The sequence below is a fragment of the Scyliorhinus canicula genome, chromosome 8 (genome assembly GCF_902713615.1).
Source record: "Scyliorhinus canicula chromosome 8, sScyCan1.1, whole genome shotgun sequence".
NCBI classification, from domain to species: Eukaryota; Metazoa; Chordata; class Chondrichthyes; order Carcharhiniformes; family Scyliorhinidae; genus Scyliorhinus; species Scyliorhinus canicula.
Genome location: NC_052153.1, coordinates 156,206,821 through 156,226,929, shown reverse-complemented (window position 1 = coordinate 156,226,929; position 20,109 = coordinate 156,206,821). Strand labels below are relative to the sequence as shown.

At 43.0% G+C, this 20,109-nt stretch overlaps 1 protein-coding gene across 1 annotated transcript in view; it reads right to left on the bottom strand.

Annotated features, from left to right (window-relative positions):
- Positions 1-20,109, bottom strand: part of iqgap2 (IQ motif containing GTPase activating protein 2) — a 407,995-nt gene that overhangs the window by 155,307 nt on the left and 232,579 nt on the right. Inside the window, exons 6-12 of the mRNA XM_038805522.1 lie at positions 6,547-6,614; positions 6,273-6,386; positions 5,751-5,929; positions 4,164-4,251; positions 2,259-2,422; positions 1,945-2,032; positions 1,487-1,650 (exon numbers count right to left, since the gene is read on the bottom strand). Coding sequence (XP_038661450.1) covers positions 1,487-1,650; positions 1,945-2,032; positions 2,259-2,422; positions 4,164-4,251; positions 5,751-5,929; positions 6,273-6,386; positions 6,547-6,614 — 865 coding nt within the window. The remainder of the gene's footprint in view (positions 1-1,486; positions 1,651-1,944; positions 2,033-2,258; positions 2,423-4,163; positions 4,252-5,750; positions 5,930-6,272; positions 6,387-6,546; positions 6,615-20,109) is intronic.

The following is a 20,109-nucleotide window of genomic DNA, read 5'->3' as shown; positions in this document are numbered from 1 at the left end:
CTGGTCCTACCTCATCCATGGACAATGAAAGTGGGGAACCAGCTAACTAATAGGTGAAAAGTCCCTCAGAATTCTCATTCTCAACCGTGGTGGATGTCAACACGAGTGCAAGAAAAAGGCTGATCTGTTGCAAACGTGTTCAATCAAATGTGCTGATTGGGTGGTCTTTTCAGCCTCCTAAGATTGCCACCATCTAAATAACGTGGTCCAGTTAATTCAGTTCATACCACATGTATTTCTTCAGCCAGAGGGTGGTGAATCTGTGGAACTCGGTCGCAGAGGCTGTGGAGGCCAAATCACAGTGTCTTTAAGGCAGAGATAGGTTCTTGATTAATAAGGGGATCAGGGGTTATGGGGAGAAAACAGGAGAATGGGGGTGACAAAAATATCAGCCATGATTGAATGGCGGTGCACACTCAATGGGCCGAGTGGCCTAATTCTGCTTCTATATCTTATGGTCTTATACTTGGTGCAATGGTTACCAACTCTCACTATACTGGTCTTCTTAGGCCAACATGAACTCCACAAGTAGTGAAGCAAAAATCATTCCTCAACTTGGTTTTGTTAAATTCAATTTTGTGACAAAGTCTCGGAGTATTGTGTGGTGAGTAGGGCGATTGCATGGTGCTACTTCACACTAGAGGATAAATATGCAGTTCCGTAGAGTTATGAAGCACAAACTCAGATTCCTTGTGCAATGAGGTTTTGGGCTAAATTGCAATCCTTCAGCGAGGTGCCGAACTAAACAAAAGAAAATGTGAGGGACCACACAAAATCCATAAACAATTCTGCATTGGAACAGTTCCCTCAGACTTTATACCTAACAGGGGAAAAAAAGATTTAGGGGGAAAGCCCAGCCTGGCCTCACATACATGTTGTTGGGGGCAAAGAGTCCATACAAAGGTGAAGTAAAGTAAAGTTGTCATAGCCCCAGATGACCATAGACTGCTTTCCCCTTTGAGGGGGAGATCTTGGTGGTGATTTAACCTGAGGATCACCACACCTCAGGCGAGGGACAAGGTTGAGAAGGTGGGGCCTTTCATTAATAACCTCAGCCGGTAGGGGAATTGAACCTGCGCTGTTGGCGTCGCTCTGTATCACAAACCCACTGTCCAGCCAACTGAGCTAAACCAGCCACCAAAAAAGGTGAGGTATTAAAGGCAGCAGTAGATTACTGAGTTGAGCAAAGTCTTGTCTCCAAGTGTTTCTTCTTTCATGATTTTTAGGAATCATCACAGAGACTTGTATTAATGCCAGATGTCACCTGTACAGCCAAGTTATTTTAATTGCCTTGCTTCTTTTTAGTGATTTCCTGTACAGGGTTGAAAGCGTTACCAAAAATCACAGATATCATTTGTGATAATAAAAAGCAAAGCACACAAGTTAGAGCTTTCATATTCCCATCGTCTATGGAGGGTAGAGAAATATTTGAATGAATATATTCATCACCTCTTGCAGGTTTTTTTTAAGCACGCTGAACATTTACCTCAGGATTCTGTTTCTGCAGGTTGAACAGTTCTACCTGGTACAAGTCAGCCATGTGCGAGTACGTTGTGGGCAGCTGAGCTTCTGGTACCATTAATGTTTTCATAGTCTGGAGAGCGTCACCATCTCGGATAGCAGCATTTATCTTTTCAATAGCTTCCAGCTCTGCATAAATTCAAACAAAATCCAATCCAATTAACTGCAGGATCTGGTACAGCAGCATTATGCTGTGATGAGAATGCAAATCAATCTCATGAAGCCACACAAAAGAGACAAGGAAAAGATAACCAAGTGCATGGTCACTCTTGCCAGCATGTGGGGCAAGATTACATTCCACCCTCACCAATCATCAGCAATGGTAACTTGGATGCAGCATGGAATATTTTACTACTCAACAGATCAACCCATCAATAAAAGAAAATTGTAGCTCAGCACAGGTCTAAAACAAATAAAACTTACTAAGTTTATGGGCTCCCGCCTGTTCATTGGAAAGGCTGACCCCTGCTTGAAGATCATCCTTGCTAAGCATACCAGAAAAATGATCTTCCTGGGAAAAATAAGAAAATATACATAAGCTTTGAATGTACAAGAGCATCATTTTCAACATGTTTTTAATGCCCAAGCTACATGGCATCAATAGTGGCCTTGATGGGCAATACTAGCCAAAATAAAATTAATGTATGAATAATTCTTCTGAACAGAAAACAAAACAGCACGGTAATATACCTCAATGGCAAATCAATAGCTTTTACTTGAAAAAACAAAATTTCTACCTGCACTTTCTGTTCTTTATGAGCAGACAGACGTGTTAGATACCATGGTGAATTCTCCTGCTGCACTCCCACAAGTCTCAGTGCAGGGATCTGCAGACCAGCCAGTAAATTGTCCTGATCACGTTTCTCTAGGGCTTCATTCACCTTCTGTAGAGCTTTATTTACTAGGGAAGAAGATATTTGAAGCAATTAGTTAAATAGCACAACATTTTTACAGTTGGATTTCTTTTGAGTTACTTGGGGAAGGGTAGAAGGATCATGTTGAATTTTAAAAATTCAGTCTATTCCAGATAAAGGCGAAAGGTTACCGAGTGCTGGTGAAACAGAATTACATGCAGTCCAGCAAAATAATAGCTTGGATAATGAACCTCAGGTCAGTTTGCCACTAACATAGTGAAGATGCTGAACAGCAAGCCTAGGAAATAAGGCCAATGAAAGTTTATTTGCTGGATTAGATTTGCTCAACGCATTCCATTTTATTTTGATATTGTCGCGTAATGATTTTAGTGATTCAAGCCTACAAAATACTGCTAATTCTGCAAATTTTACAAGAAACACATTGAGAGTCAATTAGCAGGAGAGTAGCAACTGCACTTAATTCTGATCGTGCAAAACGACAAAACAAACTGGGTCACAATTATCTGTATTTTTGTCTAATAAGTGTTTTCCTTTGTGAAATATCACTATTTAAAAAGTAAACCAATATTGATTGTGGCGTGAAACCGAAGACTCATTTACACACGGGGGTCAAGGTTTCAATTAGGGTCTTTCTTGCAGCAACATAATTTTCATCAGCAATTCGGGGAAATGGTGACTCAGAGCAGTAATGTCTCTAGGCTAGTACTCCAGAGGCCCAAGCTAATTGCTCTCGGGACATGGGGGCAGGGGGGGATCCTATTAATGAATAAATCTGAAATTAAAAGCTAATTTCAGCAATAGTGAGACAATGAAACTTATCACAATTGTCAGCTGGCTTGCTAATTTCCTTTAGAGACAGAAATCCGCCGTGCCGTACATGTGACTCCACGCCCACAGCAATGTTGACTCTTAACTGCCCTCTGAAATGGCCTAGCAAGTCATGCAGTTATGTCAAACTGGTAAAGAGAAGTTACCAGATGGGATGTAGTGGGTCAAGATGACACTATTAGAAATGCAGGCCCTTTTAAGAGTTAACTGGGTCTTGCTTCAGAGTGAATTGAGAACAGGTGATGCTCATTGAAGCTTGTGTTTAAGAGTTGGAGGTACTCAATTCACCATAAAGGAGCAATATTCTTTTGATAGCATATGGATTACATAACATTATATAGAAAACACAGCACCCAAACAAGCGATTCTGGCGTTTACCTCCATTTGAGCCTCTTCCCATCCTTCCTCATCTAACTCACTCGATTTAATCCTTTAATCTAGTCTCCCTCATATACTTACCTAGCTTCTCCTTAAATGTATCATGATCATGCTACCTGAAAAAAACCCACTGTACATGTATTAATTTTTCATTCAGGATATGTGAGTTTCACTGGCTAGACTAACATTTATTGCCCATCCATAAGTGCCCTGGAGAAGGTGGTAGTGAGCTACATTTTTGAACTGTTTCAGTCCATGTGGTGTTAGGGAGGGAGTTCCAGGATTTTGGCTCAGAGACAGAGAAGGAACAGTGATGTATTTCCAAATCAGGTTGGTGATTTGGAAGGGAGCCAAATGGTGGTGTTCCCATTTGCCTGTTATTCTTGTCCTGCTAGACAGGGTAGTGATAGTGGGTTTGGAAGGTGCCGCCTAAGGAGCTTTGGTAAGTTCCTGCAGTGCATCTTGTAGCTGGTACACGCTGCTGCTATATATATATATATATATATATGTAAATGTTCAGGTAAATACGACATAAGATCAGGAAAAAAAGTATCAACTCACCATTGACTGTATCGACGTTGTCTTGAATCTCCCTACGGGTCAGAAGTTCCTCATACATATCCCTCTCTTCTGCTTTAATAGAATTGCTCTAGAACCAGAAAACAAAATGAACTTTGTTCATGGCAATTTCTAAATAGAAGATTAAAATGCAAGGAAGGGCACAGCCAAAGCAAAGCATCTCTCAACCCTGTTTCAGAAATGCAAATTAAAAGAAAAAAACTTCTGCAAGGCACTTTGGCAGATCTAACATTCTGATTTAGACAGGTGTCCAAACCTTGCTCAGCAAAATTCGCTAATAATTCGAGTTAATAACAACATGTAATTTAGGGTATCTAGCATCCTTTATTTCAGGTTGGAAAGGACAATAACCAATTCACCCAAAATCACGCCAGTATATTAAGTATTCTCAAATCACTGTGACTTAGGGTTGGGCCCTCAATTTCCTTCTAGCTTTTTGTTTGAACATACATTTTTTTTTAAACAACTAAACATAATACAAATTCTTGACTGTGGAACTCACAGAAATAATTGTCAAGTATTTTAGGTATTCTATTGAGCAAGTGCTTCCCATCATCCCTTTTCCTGGATACCTAGGAGCCACTTGAAGTAGCCTGTTTCTGGATTCCTACAAGTTCCATCCAGAAAATGGACACACAAATTAGGTAACTTCCTCAAACCCCCATGACACTTGTAGTTTATTTTTGAAGGAATTTAGCTTGAGGAGGTTGTCCCTGAGACAAAAATAAGAGTGAAATTATGTGACTCGAGAGGAGAAAAACGGATGAAAAACATGGTAATAACAATAATTTTTATTATTGTCACAAGTAGGCTTACATTTACACGGCAATGAAGTTACTTTGAAAATCCCCTGTTCGGCTACACAGGGAGAATGTAGAATGCCCAAACTACCTAACAGCACGTCTTTTGGGACATGTGGAGGAAACCGGAGCACCCAGAGGAAACCCACGCAGACACGGGGAGAATGTGCAGACCCCGCAGATAGTGACCCAATCGGGAGTGGAAACTGGGACCCTGGCGCTGTGACACAACAGTGCTAACCAATGTGCTACCATGCCACCCAGGAACTGGGGAAGGTTAACATCTAAAGATGGGCATGAGTTAAATGACCTCCCCCACCTCCAGTATCTCAGAATTTTCTGATTTGCAGTACTGCACAAGGACCTCACAGTCAAGTTGTGTGTAACAGGACACATCCCAGTAATCCAAACCACAGTGCACAAAAATTCATGAAGCAATTATGTACCCTGAATAAACAGTTCACTTTCCTTAAAAATAAATACTTTTCACTGTACCTCGGTACACGTGACAATAAACAAATCCAATCCAATCCAATCCAGTTTGTGAATTTTTAGTCTTAGAATAGTTGATGAATTTTATTTTTAAGGAAAGTGAATTCTGCAATTACCGTTATCAAAAAGATAGGAAAAATAGACGAAGCGCTCAGAAACAGCACACCAATAACCGCCCAGTGGAAAGTTAATTTCAACTATTGTCAACCACTGACCTCAAGAAGCTAGAATTCTCAGTTTTATACGTGTACAACAATAATTGAACAGGATATCCTACCTTGCTTTCGGCACTCTCTTGCTTTGTTTCCTTGGCCTGAAATAATTTATCTTGGTAATCCTGAGCTGAATGGTCCTCGATATTAGCTAAAACGGCATTTGGATTCAATAGAGTCTTTATGGTTTCCTCTGCAACCCTTCGAGATATTGCTTCATTTATTGCGATTACCGCAGCATGCACTGGATAGGGAAATAAAAGAAACTGAATTCAACACAAAAATGTTATAATGCGGCATTAATATACTTGCAAACAAAACTAGTGTTTCAAATCAAACATAGCAATAAAAAAGCGACGGCCATTATAAGGCGTAAACCTTTATAGCGATCTTAAATCTATTTGAATGAGCTGACTTTTCCGATACCATTTGGCATTTTATTACAATTTGCAGAAAGAAGCACCAATATTTAGATAATGTTTCAGCACCTGGGACAATTCCTCAGGTACAAGATTTGACATACTTAGTGCATATTGTTTTTAAATCATCTACTTAAACTCTCAACAGTCTGTAATAAACATACTCACAAGCAGCTTCATCAACAGAAAGTTCATTTGCCAGAATTCCACCAATTTTACTGAACGCAGGCATCTGAATACCATACTTCTCTAATTCCTTACGCATGTTACTTATTTCCTCCTCTGTAAGAGAAAAGATAATGTTACATGTTCATTATGCAAAATTATCCGGTCCAACAAATTCTATGCACTGCAGAATGAGATCACCAAAGACATTTCCTGAACTGGGATCTTTGCATAGTAACTTTTTCTGAAATAAAAAATGGCAGATAAAGACATCTACCTGTAAAATCCACCTTTCCCAGCAAGTCTTGGATTTGTGGTGCTATTCCGAGTTTGAACAGGTACAAACTGCAATAAAATCAAACACATGAAAAATGCGACAACACATGTTGACAACAAAACACATGCGAACAACTAACTTTTTATACCTATTCTCATTTTCTGATTGCAGGAATGGACATGAAACCACTGCAGTCTATCTAGCCAGGTACACTCAAGTGTGCTATTAGGGAAGGAGTCTGCTAGTCTGAAGTGATCACATCCCTGAACTGTTTATATCAATTTAAAAATTGGAAATCACAAAGGAGAGATCTTTTTACTTAAAAAAAGGTTCTCTCCAGGATCCAAATTTGCTACCTGTTTGGCTACTATTACCACATCCGATCCCATCAGGACAACATACAGCCCAGTTCATTGATCGGATTTTCAGGGTAATTCACTAGTTGTTAATTCAGACTGTTGCATATGTCCAAAGTCTATATTTAAGGCATACTTATAATACTGTGGTACCAATAACTCCTGATGAATAGGTCACCATCAAGTTTACTCGCTAGTGCAAATTTCCTGTCCGACAATGCTTTGGTTACAGTGGAAAGCTATTATTTCCTGACATCTGAATTTGTCCTCCTTCATGGTTTATACAAATGGACAAAGGAGCATGAGATCTGTAATATAAGGGCATGGCACATACAGGGTTAACAAGTACAGTATCACCCACAATGATGCAAGAGAACACATGACCCACACTTGGGAGTCACTCTAGAGTTGGATAGAGCTGTGGAGACAGCTCCTACCTTGAATCCACATAACTTCTTGTTATTAATGAATACATGCAGTTAACCCACAAGACAACAAAGACTTCACAAAGACCTACCAAATAATAATCAACATCCTACAACAACTTAATTACGCTCAACATATCAGTCAATGGGGCAATCTCACCCACCAACAAAACTCTCCTGGAGGTGAACCCAAGAGGAAAATTCTGGGAGAATACCTGAAAATGTCTCTACAGTTGCTAGAGTCAAATCCAATAAGGTTCTAGAAAACCACTGATATACATAAATCATAAATAACCGGAAGCACAACAAAATATACATGGTACATTTTCAATGAAATGTGGGAATTGTGGAGAAGACCATTTTTATATCAGATTTTTATTCATATTCCCCTCCTTTCCGTATTGGTGTCTCTTTTTTCTTCAGGTCTGCTTTCTTTCCGTTCACTGCCTCCCCATATAATTTTCACTTTTGTACATTGATTAATCTTTTCAAAAGAGACACATATACAAAATAGCAGTTAAAATGACAAAGTGGCTGGTTAGCAATTACAAATTAGCGTGGTTAGCCTGGCTCTGTGGTTCAGAAGGGAAGGGGGAGAATAGAAAAGCAGTGATAGGAGACTCAATGGTTAGGGGAATGGATAGGAGACACTGTGGTCGCAAACGAGACTCCCGGAAGATATGTTGCCTCCTCGGTGCCAGGGCCAGGGATGTCTCGGATCGAGTCTACTGGATTCTTAAGAGGGAGGGTGAGCAACCAGAAGTCATGGTACACATAGGCACCAACGACATAGCTAAGAAAAAGGGATGAGGATCTAAAAAGTGATTTCAGGGAGTTAGGTTGGAAGCTAAAGAGCAGGACAAGCAGAGTAGTGATCTCAGGATTGCTACCGGTGCCACGTGCAAGTGAGGCAAGGAACAGAGAGCGAGTGCAGCTGAACACGTGGCTACAGGGCTGGTGCAGGAGGGAAGGCTTCAGATATGTGGATCATTGGGATATCTTCTAGAGAAGGTGGGACCTGTACATGAAGGGCGGATTGCACCTAAACTGGAGGGGCACCGATATCCTGGGTGGGAGGTTTGCTAGAGCTCTTTGGGAGGTTTAAACTAGTTTGGCAGGGGGGTGGGAACCAGAGCTATGGATCAGAGGATAGGGTAGCTGTTAAACAGGCAGAAATAGTATGCAGCAAGTCTGTGAGGAAGGATAGACAGTTGGTAGGGCAAAGTTGCACTCAGTGGAATGGGTTAAAGTGCATCCGTTTCAATGCAAGGAGTGTCAGGAATAAGGGCGATGAACTTAAAGCATGGATCAGTACTTGGAACTATGATGTTGTGGCCATTACGGAGACATGGATTTCACAGGGGCAGGAATGGTTGTTAGATGTTCCGGGGTTTAGATGTTTTCAGAAGAATAGGGAGGGAGGTAAAAGAGGGGGAGTAGCACTGTTAATTAGGGAGAGCATCACAGCTGCAGAAAAGGAGATAGTTGAGGAGGGTTTGTCTACTGAGTCAGTATGGGTGGAAGTTCGAAACAAGAAAGGAGCAGTGACTTTATTGGAAGATTTCTATCGACCCCCAATAGCAGCAGAGAGATAGAGGAACAGATTGGGCGGCAGATGTTGGAAAAGTGGAGAAGTAACAGAGTTGTTGTCATGGTGACTTCAACTTCCCTAATATTGACTGGAACCTTCTTAGTGCAAATGGTTTGGATGGAGCAGATTTTGTCAGGTGTACAGGAAGGAATCCTGACTCCAATATGTAGATAGGCCGACTAGCGGGGAGGCCATGGTGGACTTGGTGCTCGGCAATGAACCAGGCCAGGTTTAATTTTTCGGTGGGAGAGCATTTTGGTGACTGTGACCACAACTCCTTGACTTTTACCATAGTCATGGAGAGGGATAGGAACAGACAGTATAAGAAGGTATTTAATTGGGGGAGGGGAAATTATACTGCCATTAGACAGGAACTGAGGAGCATAAAGTGGGAACAATTGTTCTTGGGGAAATGCACAACTGTAATGTGGGGGTTGTTTAAGGAGCACTTTCTGCGAGTGCTGGATAGTTTTGTCCCAATGAGACAAGGAAGGAATGGTAAGGTGAAGGAGCCTTGGATGACAAGCATGTGGAGTTTCTAGTCAAGAGGAAGAAGGAAGCTTACGCAAGGTTGAGGAAGCAAGGATCTGGCACGGCTCTGGAGGGATACAGGGTAGCCAGGAAGGAACTCAAAAATGGACTGAGGAGAGCTAGAAGGGGGCATGAAAAAGCCCTGGGGGGAAGGATTAGGGAAAACCCCAAGGCGTTCTACACTTATGTGAGAAATAAGAGGATGATCAGAGTGAGAGTAGGGCCCATCAGGGATAGTGGAGGGAACTTGTGCCTATAGTCTGAGGAAGTAGGGGAGGACCTAAATGAATATCTTGCTTCAGTATTCACCAGAGAGAGAAGCTTGTTGCCCATGAGAACAGTGTGAACCAGGTTAATAGACTCAAACCGGTTGATATTAAGAAGGAGGATGTGCTGGAAATTTTGAAAAGCATCAGGATAGATAAGTCCTCTGGGTCTGACGGAATATACCCAAGGTTACTATGGGAAGCGAGGAGATTGCTGTGCTATTGGCGATGATCTTTGCATCCTCACTCTCCACTGGAGTAGTACCGGATGATTAGAGGGAGGCAAATGTTGTTCCCCTGTTCAAGAAAGGGAAGAAGGAAATCCCTGGGAATTACAGACCCATTACTTCTGTGGTGAGCAAAATATTGGAAAGGATTCTGAGAGATAGGATTTATGATTATTTAGAAAAACATAGTTTGATTAAAGACAGTCAGCATGGCAGCACGGTAGCATGGTGGTTAGCATAAATGCTTCACAGCTCCAGGGTCCCAGGTTCGGTTCCCGGCTGGGTCACTATCTGTGCGGAGTCTGCACGTCCTCCCCGTGTGTGCGTGGGTTTCCTCCGGGTGCTCCGGTTTCCTCCCACAGTCCAAAGATGTGCGGGTTAGGTGGATTGGCCATGATAAATTGCCCGTAGTGTCCTAAAAAATAAGGTTAAGGGAGGGGTTGTTGGGTTGCGGGTATAGGGTGGATACGTGGGTTTGAGTAGGGTGATCATTGCTCGGCACAACATCGAGGGCCGAAGGGCCTGTTCTGTGCTGTACTGTTCTATGTTCTCTGTTCTATGGCTTTGTGAGGGGCAGGTCATGCCTCACAAGTCTTTCTTTGAGGATGTGACGAGACACATTGATGAAGGTCGGGCAATGGATGTGGTGTATATGGATTTCAGTGAGGCATTTGATAAGGTTCCCCATGGTAAGCTCATTCAGAAAGTTAGGGGGCATGGGATACAGAGAAATTTGGCTGTCTGGATACAGAATTGGCTGGCCGAAAGAAGACAGCGAGTGGTAGTGGATGGAAAGTATTCCACCTGGAGGTCGGTGACCAGTGGTGCTCCGCAGGGATCTGTTCTGGGTCTCTGCTCTTTGTGGTTTTTATAAATGAGTTGGATGAGGAAGTGGAAGGGTGGGTTAGTAAGTTTGCCGATGACACAAAGGTTGCGGGGAGTTGTAGATAGTGTTGAGGGTTGTTACAGGTTAGAACAGGACATTCACAGGATGCAGAGCTGGGCTGAGAAGTGGCAGTTGGAGTTCAACCTTGATAAATGTGAAGTGATTCATTTTGGAAGGTTGAATTTGAATGCTGAATACAGGGTTAAAGGCAGGATTCTTGGCAGTGCGGACGATCAGAGGGATCTTGGGGTCCACATACATAGATCCCTCAAAGTTGCCACCCAGGTTGATAGGTTTGTTAAGATGGTGTTAAGGTGGGTTGACTTTCATTAACAGGAAGATTGAGTTTAAGAGCCACGAGGTTTTGCTGCAGCTTTATAAAACCCTACTTAGACCTTACTTGGACTATTGTGTCCAGTTCTGGATGCCTCATTATAGGAAGGATGTGGATGCTTTGGAGAGAGTACAGAGGAGATTTACCAGGATGCTGCCTGTACTGGAGGGCATGTCTTATGAAGAAAGGTTGAGGGAGCTAGGGCTTTTCTCACTGGAGCGAAGAAGACAGAGAGGTGACTTGATAGAGGTGTATAAGGTGATGAGAGGCATGGATAGAGTGGATAGCCAGACTCTTTTCCCCATGGTGGAAATGGCTGTCATGAGGGGACATAATTTTAAGGTGATTGGAGGAAGGTATAGGAGAGATGTCAGAGGTAGGTTCTTTACACAGAGAGTGGTGGATGTGTGGAATGCACTGCCAGCAGAGGTGGTGGAGTCAGAGTCATTAGGGACATTTAAGCGACTCTTAGACAAGCACTTGGACAGCAGTAAATTGTAAATGGTGTAGGTTCTGTTGATCTTCGATTAGGATAAATGGTTGGCACACATCGTGGGCTGTAGGGCCTGTACTGTTCTATGTTCTCTCTGTTCTAAGTAATATCCGTCCCAATCAGAGAGGCGGAGGTCCATGGTATTGTTCCCCCTTCCCCTCCAGCACCTCTGGCAACTCTGATAGACTAAAAATTGGCACCAAAGGGCACAGCTCCAATCTCACCCCCATGATCATCGGCAGAGTCTCTAACACCGATGCCTAGGACCCAACCAGAAGGCATATGCACTTGCTTCACCAGGCCCAAGAGCACCTCTCACACTTATCCTCCACATCTGGGAAGAACCCACTCTTACACGCTCTAGTCATATGACCCCTGTGAACCACAGGGTTCACAGATACCTGGATTTTGTTTTGACAGCTTAAATGGCAAGGTTCCCAGGTCTGCACCCCGACCCAGGGAATTCACCAGGAAGACCTCATTCTTGGTCACGTTAGGTTTGTACCCCAAGAAGGACCCAAACTTCTTCAACAGCCCAATTACCCTCCCTCATCTAAATCAGTCATATATACTGGGGTCTCATGGCGGCACAGTGTTTAGCACTGCTGCCTCACAGCTTTAGACACCCAAGTTCAATTCCAGCCTTGGATGACTGTGTGCGTGAAGTTTGTACATTCTCCCAGTGTGTGTCTGGGTTTCCTCTGGGTGCTCCGGTTTCCTCCCACAGTCCAAAAGGTATGCAAGTTAGGTGCATTGGCCACGCTAAATTGCCCCAGTGTCCAAAGATGTGGTTAGGTGGGGTTACAGGGATAGGGCGAGGGAGTGGACCTAGGTAGGCTGCTCTTTCAGAGGGTTAGTGCAGGCTCGATGGGCCGAAAGTTTATGTCCGGCATTCAGTTTTCTATCCATCTCAATACACTAGCCCTAATGCCACGCACTTTAAATTTTACACGCTAATCTCTTATGTGAGACTTTATCGAAAGCCCCTGAAAGTCCAAATAAAAAAAGAGACCCCTCCCACCCTTTGCCCTCTTTCAGACCCTTCCATCAGGCAGAAGATACAGAAGTCTGAAGACCCGCACATCCAGATATAGGAACAGCTTCTTCCCCACACTACTGGACTCCTCGACGACTCTCCCTCGGACTGATCTGTTCCCTGTAAGAACACTATTCACGATGCCCTAAGCTGCTCTTGCTCGTGTATTTGCTTTGTTTGGTCCTTGTTCCGTACTGAAACCAATCACTATTTGTCAATGTGCTATTTGTCATTGTACTCTGTTGATTATTCTTTTGTCTCTTATGTACGTACTGTGTACGTTCCCTTGGCTGCAAAAAAAATACTTTTCACTGTACTTCAGTACATGTGACAATAAATCAATCAATCCACTGGCCACCTTCATCAACTCAACTAGTTACATCCTTCCAAGGGAAGACTGGTAGCAGGTACTACTTTTGTTTGAAACTTTTTATTTAAAACAAATTTGTAACATTTACAGAGAGAAAAAAGGCCCTATGCAAAGAACCTTAACATAGTGAAAACGAACAGTGGGAAAGAATAAACATGTTAATATGACATGCTCCCTGTCAGCTCTGTTTGCCCATGCCACACGTGTTCAACTATACTAACGTGGCTCTAACCCCCTCCACCCCCACCCCCTCGCCTGTGTCTCGACCATTCGGTCCATTACCGCTCTCTTCGGGTCCAGCGTGTCCCTCCTCAGTTTGGCGAAGCAATTCCTGAAGAACTCTATCTGTTGCTTCCTTGGCCAGTGAGCCTCCACTCCCTGGTTCCTGCCGTCCGCCATGCTTCACCGCCCGGTCTGGGGTCCCCGCTGCTCCTGCTTCGACCCTTGCCGCTCCACTCGACCACTTCTGGTCCAGCTGTCCATACCCGGGGGGGGGGGGGGGGGGGGGGGGGGGGAGAGCCTCTTCCCTATCGTCTCCTCCACCGATTCAGGTCGCCAGGTCCGGAAAAGTCTGTTAAAAAAGGTCCGTTTGCCCATCACGGGCGGGAGCAATCCGACCTCCGACCTGCTTCCTCGAGGGCACCACTGAAAGTCGTAGCAGGTACCTCTGATGCAATATGTTCTTCTGTAGGTGAACAAGCAGTTGCATAGTCAGATGGAATGGAGGCCATTACATCTTGAGGTCGTTTTAGCACTGGCGCACAAATGCGTGTTGACAATAATTGATCCACGTGGCATCTCCGCACACCTGCATCTGTCATTTGGGCCATGCAGGATATTGGCCCAGTCTGACCTAATGCCGCAAATACGGTCATTTGTGTTGTAGCTGCGTGCTAACACTGATTTGCCTTATTGAAATGAGTGCTTCCTCAAGTTACTTTCGCATCTCAAGATCTGTGACTGTTGGTTTCACACCAACAGTCTTGCTAGAGAGGTCACCTCTAGCAAGAGTAAATCAAATAGGTAGTCCCTCAGCTTTCTTTACATCAATAGCAAAGCTGGTGAATTTTGCATAATCGCATGTATCGTATTTCAGTATGTTTCTAAAAATATGTTCACACGGCGCTGAAGTGAACCTTGTCTTTTGAACACTTTGGTACGTGTTTCAAGGACTGGACAAAATTTTCAGCAAAACCATTCATTGATAGGTGGTAAAGTGCTAACTTTAGATGCCAAACGCAAAATATCTTGAAGCAATCTTCAAACTCCTGTGCTGTAAACTGTGGCCCATTGTCACTCGCGGTCTGTTCTAGATTTCCGAATCACACAAAGATCTCATTGAGGCCACTTTTGAGTGTCCATCTACAACCATGAAGATATGCCCCTCGACTGGACCAGTAAAGTCAATGTGCAGATGTTGCCAAGGCATTTACCATAGATGTAATGGGGACAACAGTGGTGTATTCCTTTCCCCCACACATGACTGGAAGAATTCTGCTTTTTCTTCTAGTTGGGTATCAATTCCTAGCATCAGAAGTAACTTTGTGCTTATTCCTTCATTCGCATTATGCCTGGGTGTCCTTCGTGGAACTGCTCAAAAACATTTTGTTGTAAATTTGGTGGAATAATTACTCTCAGCCCACACAACAGGCCTGCCCTGTGATGCTAGTTTGGGTTTCATAGAAATGCACGATTTTAATTCAGTATGTTTTCTAGCTATCCTCCCCTTTAATACGATTTCTTGTACCTTCCATCATAGGATCATTTCTGGCATGTCTTTGGACTTGAGCTGCAGTTACTGGAATGCTGTCAATCTTTGAACGGTAAAAAATATCAGTTGGCCAGTTGAAGCCAAGCGTGATAATACATCCGCATGGATTTCAGATTGATGGTATTTGATTTGTGCAAAATGTGCCAATAGGATAAACGACCATCATTGGAGCTTACTTGCAGCCAAAGGGATGCCTTTGTGTGGCCCAAAAATAGCCATTAAGGGCCTGTGGCCCATCAGCAATCTGAACTGATGACCATAAAGATATTGGTGGCATTTCCATACACCAAATAGGATACTCAATGCCTCATCGCCAAGAAGTGTAGTTAGACTTTGCACTTGTTAATGCACGAGATGCAAATACTATTGGTCTTTCTTCCCCTGAAAGTAGTACATGTGACACCACTGCTCCAACAGCATACGGTGAAGCATCACAGGCATTATATCATCTTGGTAACACTGTACACACCATGTTAAACCACTAAGGATCTGGTCCATTGAGCTTTGAAATAAAGTTGGTACTAATGTTATTCCAATAGGCCTTTGCGAGTGATGGTGGTGAGGTGTTCAGATTCAGCTGCCACATAAATTTACAGATCGTTCTGCGATCCAGATCCACATGTGTTTGATACAAGACTGACAAGAAGTTTATTGAAAAGGTGCAAGGTTTGGCACAAGACTCCCCCAAAAACCCGCAACGTAGCCGATGACATAACGTAAGTGATGTGACTTGGTTCTTAAAGAGACATTGCACACAACTATAATAACCCACAAATATAACAAAGTCATCATCAACTCCTCTTCTTCAATCATTACCCTGAAAAGAAAAAGAGGCTGATCGTTAATCTCATCGCTGTTTATGGAACATTGCTACCACGTCTGACTATATGTCATTGTATTTTAAACAGTAATTCACTGTTTTTGAGTTCAGATATTTTAACACAAGACACTGTTTAAATGCTAGTGTTGTAATAAGTCTGATTCTACTGCAGTGCACCGATGCATGAACACACTGCAGCCATTATTCTAGTGTATGGTTTTTAGCTTTTATCTTTCTGATCTTAACTCTACATTGACCCTGTAACTTATAAAAATCACAGCCGCCAAAATGACAAAAGCGCAGTAGTAAGGATAGATGAGTTACAAAAACATTTTCTAAACTAACAGTTCTTTTAGTCTCTTTATTTTGTGTCAATTGTAAGAGTGCTTACTGTTTATTTCCTTTATTCCCAATTCTTTTATGAGATTTTATTATTTTGGTCCGTGGACCATAATTGGAATATGCCTTTAAGCAGAAGACTCAAAGTTGAAGCAGCCCGCTTACCAGGACATTGTGTTCCTAGGTTTTGTTTTTTGGAAGAAGTCAGACTCCACGGCACGGAGTGAATTTTAGGAATCAGGTTTGAAAGGAGTCAGATTGATTGGTTGGGCTGGCAACGGTTGGTTGGCCAGGGACAGTGTTCTGTCTGACAATGGTCAGTCATTGGTTCTCGTGTGATGCTGAGAGAACTGGGCAGAAGTGTTTAGACCTTGGAAGTGAAAGGGAAAAAAAATATGAGCGGGAGCGAGAGAGAGAGAGAGAGAGAGAGAGAGAGTGAGTGGGGGTAGTTAGGAAGAGGGGTTGAGAAAGGTGTATTAGTCTGTTACATTTTCTGTTTGTTTAATTACAGTAATGCACATAATGTTACTTGTGTTAAAGTTAATAATCTGGTGACTGCAGTTTATTGGGCTCAGCCAAGGACCTTGAGTATTTTAAATAAAGTTGAATTTTAGCTGTGTTGTCACTCCGAGTCAAGTTGAGCTGGAATTGACCATGCACTATCCCAGGGTGTTGTGACATAATCTTAAAATCTCCAAAGTTGCAAATTATACCATCCTGCTTCATGACAGGTACAATAGGGGCTGTCCAGTCACTAGTAGTGACGTGTTCCAAGACTCCTGTTTCCACAAATCCCAGTAGTTCCACATCAACCTTGGACGTTTTGCATAGGGTACAGCTCCCACCTTGGCACATTTTAGCTGACTATTTTCCTTAATCTTCAGGGACACGTGTACATCTTTCACGGACCCCACTGTGTCTTCAAAAACACTGCTGTATTTTTCCATTATGATAAGTTTGACTTTGAATCAAATAAGTTGCTGACAGTGCTTTAGTTCAATTTAATTTAATATTTTCCAGCCAAGAGTGGCTAAAGATAGCTGGAAAACCTCCTTGCACCACATGGAGAGGTAACTCTGCAGTTTGTCCACGTGGCTCAACCTTGGCTGTGATACTCAGTGGTACTCTCTTCAGTATAGATCATCTCTACCAGTTTTAAAGGCAGGTGGTTAAGCTTCAATTCATAAATGGTCTCAGGAATTGGGAGATGGCAGCCCCCATATCGACCTCCATTTTAATAGGTTGCCCATTTAATTTTGGCAGTACAATAATCTCCACAATAATCAAGGGCTTTGGTAAATAATGATCTTCTAATATTTTCACCGTTTCTTGATATGTCTTCATCTCCGGGGATCTCTGGTCACTTCTTAGCAAATTATAAGTTTTGCTTCCGATTGCCCGTAAATCTCTTGCGAAATTTTGTTGGCTTGAAAAAGACAATGGAATCTCTCTGAATAGGACTTCCAGTTCTCGGAATCTTCATCAAATAAGCCCCTGCACCAAAATTTCCCACCATGTTTCTCAGTATTGGAATTCTTCCTCCCCCCCCCCCCCCCCTCACCCCCCCCCCTCCCCCCCCCCCCCCCCCCCCACCCCCCCCCCCTCCCCCCCCCCCCCCCATGGTTCCGATGTCAGCAATTTCTGACATTCTGTTAATCAGTTGATCGATTGATTTGTTGAAGCTGCTCCACTCATGATTTCTGAAAAATGAAACCTTTTTCCGTTCTTCTGATTCCGACCTCATCGCCAGTTTTATTTTTGTTTAGACAAATAGTACAAAATAAATAGGATTGCAGATCCACATGTGTTTGATACAAGACTGACAAGAGGTTTATTGAATAGGTGCAAGGTTTGGCACAAGACTCCCCCAAAAACCCGCAACGTAGCCGATGACATAACGTAAGTGATGTGACTTGGTTCTTAAAGAGACATTGCACACAACTATAATAACCCACAAATATAACAAAGTCATCATCAACTCCTCTTCTTCAATCATTACCCTGAAAAGAAAAAGAGGCTGATCGTTAATCTAATCGCTGTTTATGGAACATTGCTACCACGTCTGACTATATGTCATTGTATTTTAAACAGTAATTCACTGTTTTTGAGTTCAGATATTTTAACACAAGACACTGTTTAAATACTAGTGTTGTAATAAGTCTGATTCTACTGCAGTGCACCGATGCATGAACACACTGCAGCCATTATTCTAGTGTATGGTTTTTAGCTTTTATCTTTCTGATCTTAACTCTACATTAACCCTGTAACTTATAAAAATCACAGCCTCCAAAATGACAAAAGTGCAGTAGTAAGGATAGATGAGTTACAAAAACATTTTCTAAACTAACAGTTCTTTTAGTCTCTTTATTTTGTGTTTGTTATATTGCTGCCCTGCATGCAAACCAACCATAGAGCAAGCCTCCTCTTAATGAACAATAACGTAATGGAGGGTGTCGTCAACAATGCCCTCAAGCTGTACTCACACCAATAACCAATGATTAAACCTCCATGGATATATTTAATGGCAGTTGGCAACCCTAGAAAGGACCACTGCCAACCAAGAGAGAATCCAACCATCTCCTCTTGACATTCAATGGCATTACCATCATTAAATCCCCCACTATAACATCACGCTGTGTTGTCATGGACCAGAAATGGAACTGGACGAGCCACATAAATGCTGTGACGACAATAAGAGGTCAGAGGCAAGGGATTCTGAGATGAGTAACTCACCTCCTGACTCTCCAAAGCCAATCCATCATCTACAAGACACAAGTCAGGAGTGTGATGGAATACTCTCCCCCTGGCCTGGATGAGTGCAGCTCCAACAACACTCAAGAAGCTCAACATCATCCAGCCTGTTTTATGTTAAAACTTTCCAAAGTGGAGCATGACTTACGCCCATATCATACTGATTTAGGCTGCTTTATTGACACGTCATCCACCACCTTAAACCATTACTTCCTCCACCACCGATGCACAGGGCCACAGTGTGTACCATCGAGAAGATGCACTGCAGAAACTCACCAAGGCTCTTTCAACAGCACCTCACAAACCCGCAACCTCTACCACATAGAAGGGCAGAGCCAGAAGACACGTGGAAGTACCACCAACCTGCAAGTTCCCTTCCAAGCCCCACATCATTCTGCCTTGGAACTATATTGCCATTTCTTCACTGTCATGGGATACAAATCCTAGAACTCCCTTCCTAACAGTAAATTGGGTGTACTGCAGCAGTTCAAAAAAGCAGCTCACCACCATCTTCTCAAGGAAGACACGGTAGCATTGTGGTTATCTCAATTGCTTCACAGCTCCAGGGTCCCAGGTTGGTTCACTGTGCGGAGTCTGCAAATTCTCCCCGCGTGTGCATGGGTTTCCTCCATGTGCTCTGGTTGCCTCCCACAGTCCAAAGATGTGCAGGTTAGGTGGACTGGCCATGCTAAATTGCCCTTAGTGTCCAAAATTGCCCTTAGTGTTGGGTGGGGTTACTGGGTTATGGGGATAGGGTGGAGGTGTGGACCTTGGGTAGAGTGCTCTTTCCAAGAGCCGGTGCAGACTTGATGGGCCAAATGGCCTCCTTCTGCACTGTAAATTCTGATTGTTAATTCTATCTATAATTGCCAGCAACACCTACATCCCATGGAAGAATGAAACGTATCCTGAAATACAAAGCTAATCCATCTCATCAGTACAAAGCTTATCCTTAAGGCTGTCTCCCATTCATCCAACCCAGATTTTTAGAACACCAAGATTGAGGTGATCTATTTGACTGCATCTGCCATATTTATCTCCTTCCTCCCCTCCCCCTCCACAGAAATCCCTTGCCTGATGCCTTTAGCTTCTTTCCCATCTCTCTCCATGCCCAAGTATATCTTGTCCAGGAGACCAACCAATGCTTTCTCAATTCTATTTCACATAAACTGCTAACCATCCAACTTCCCTTCCTGACAACATGGTAACTAAAATGTTTCCTGCTCCTCAGATACTGCCCCCTTCCTTTTCAAAGCCATCACTCCCATCCTCAAAGAATCCATCGTCAACAGCACTATTCTTGAAAACTACCACATCTCTCATGTTCCAGTCCTTAAATGGATTGTTGCCTCCAAACCATGCTCATA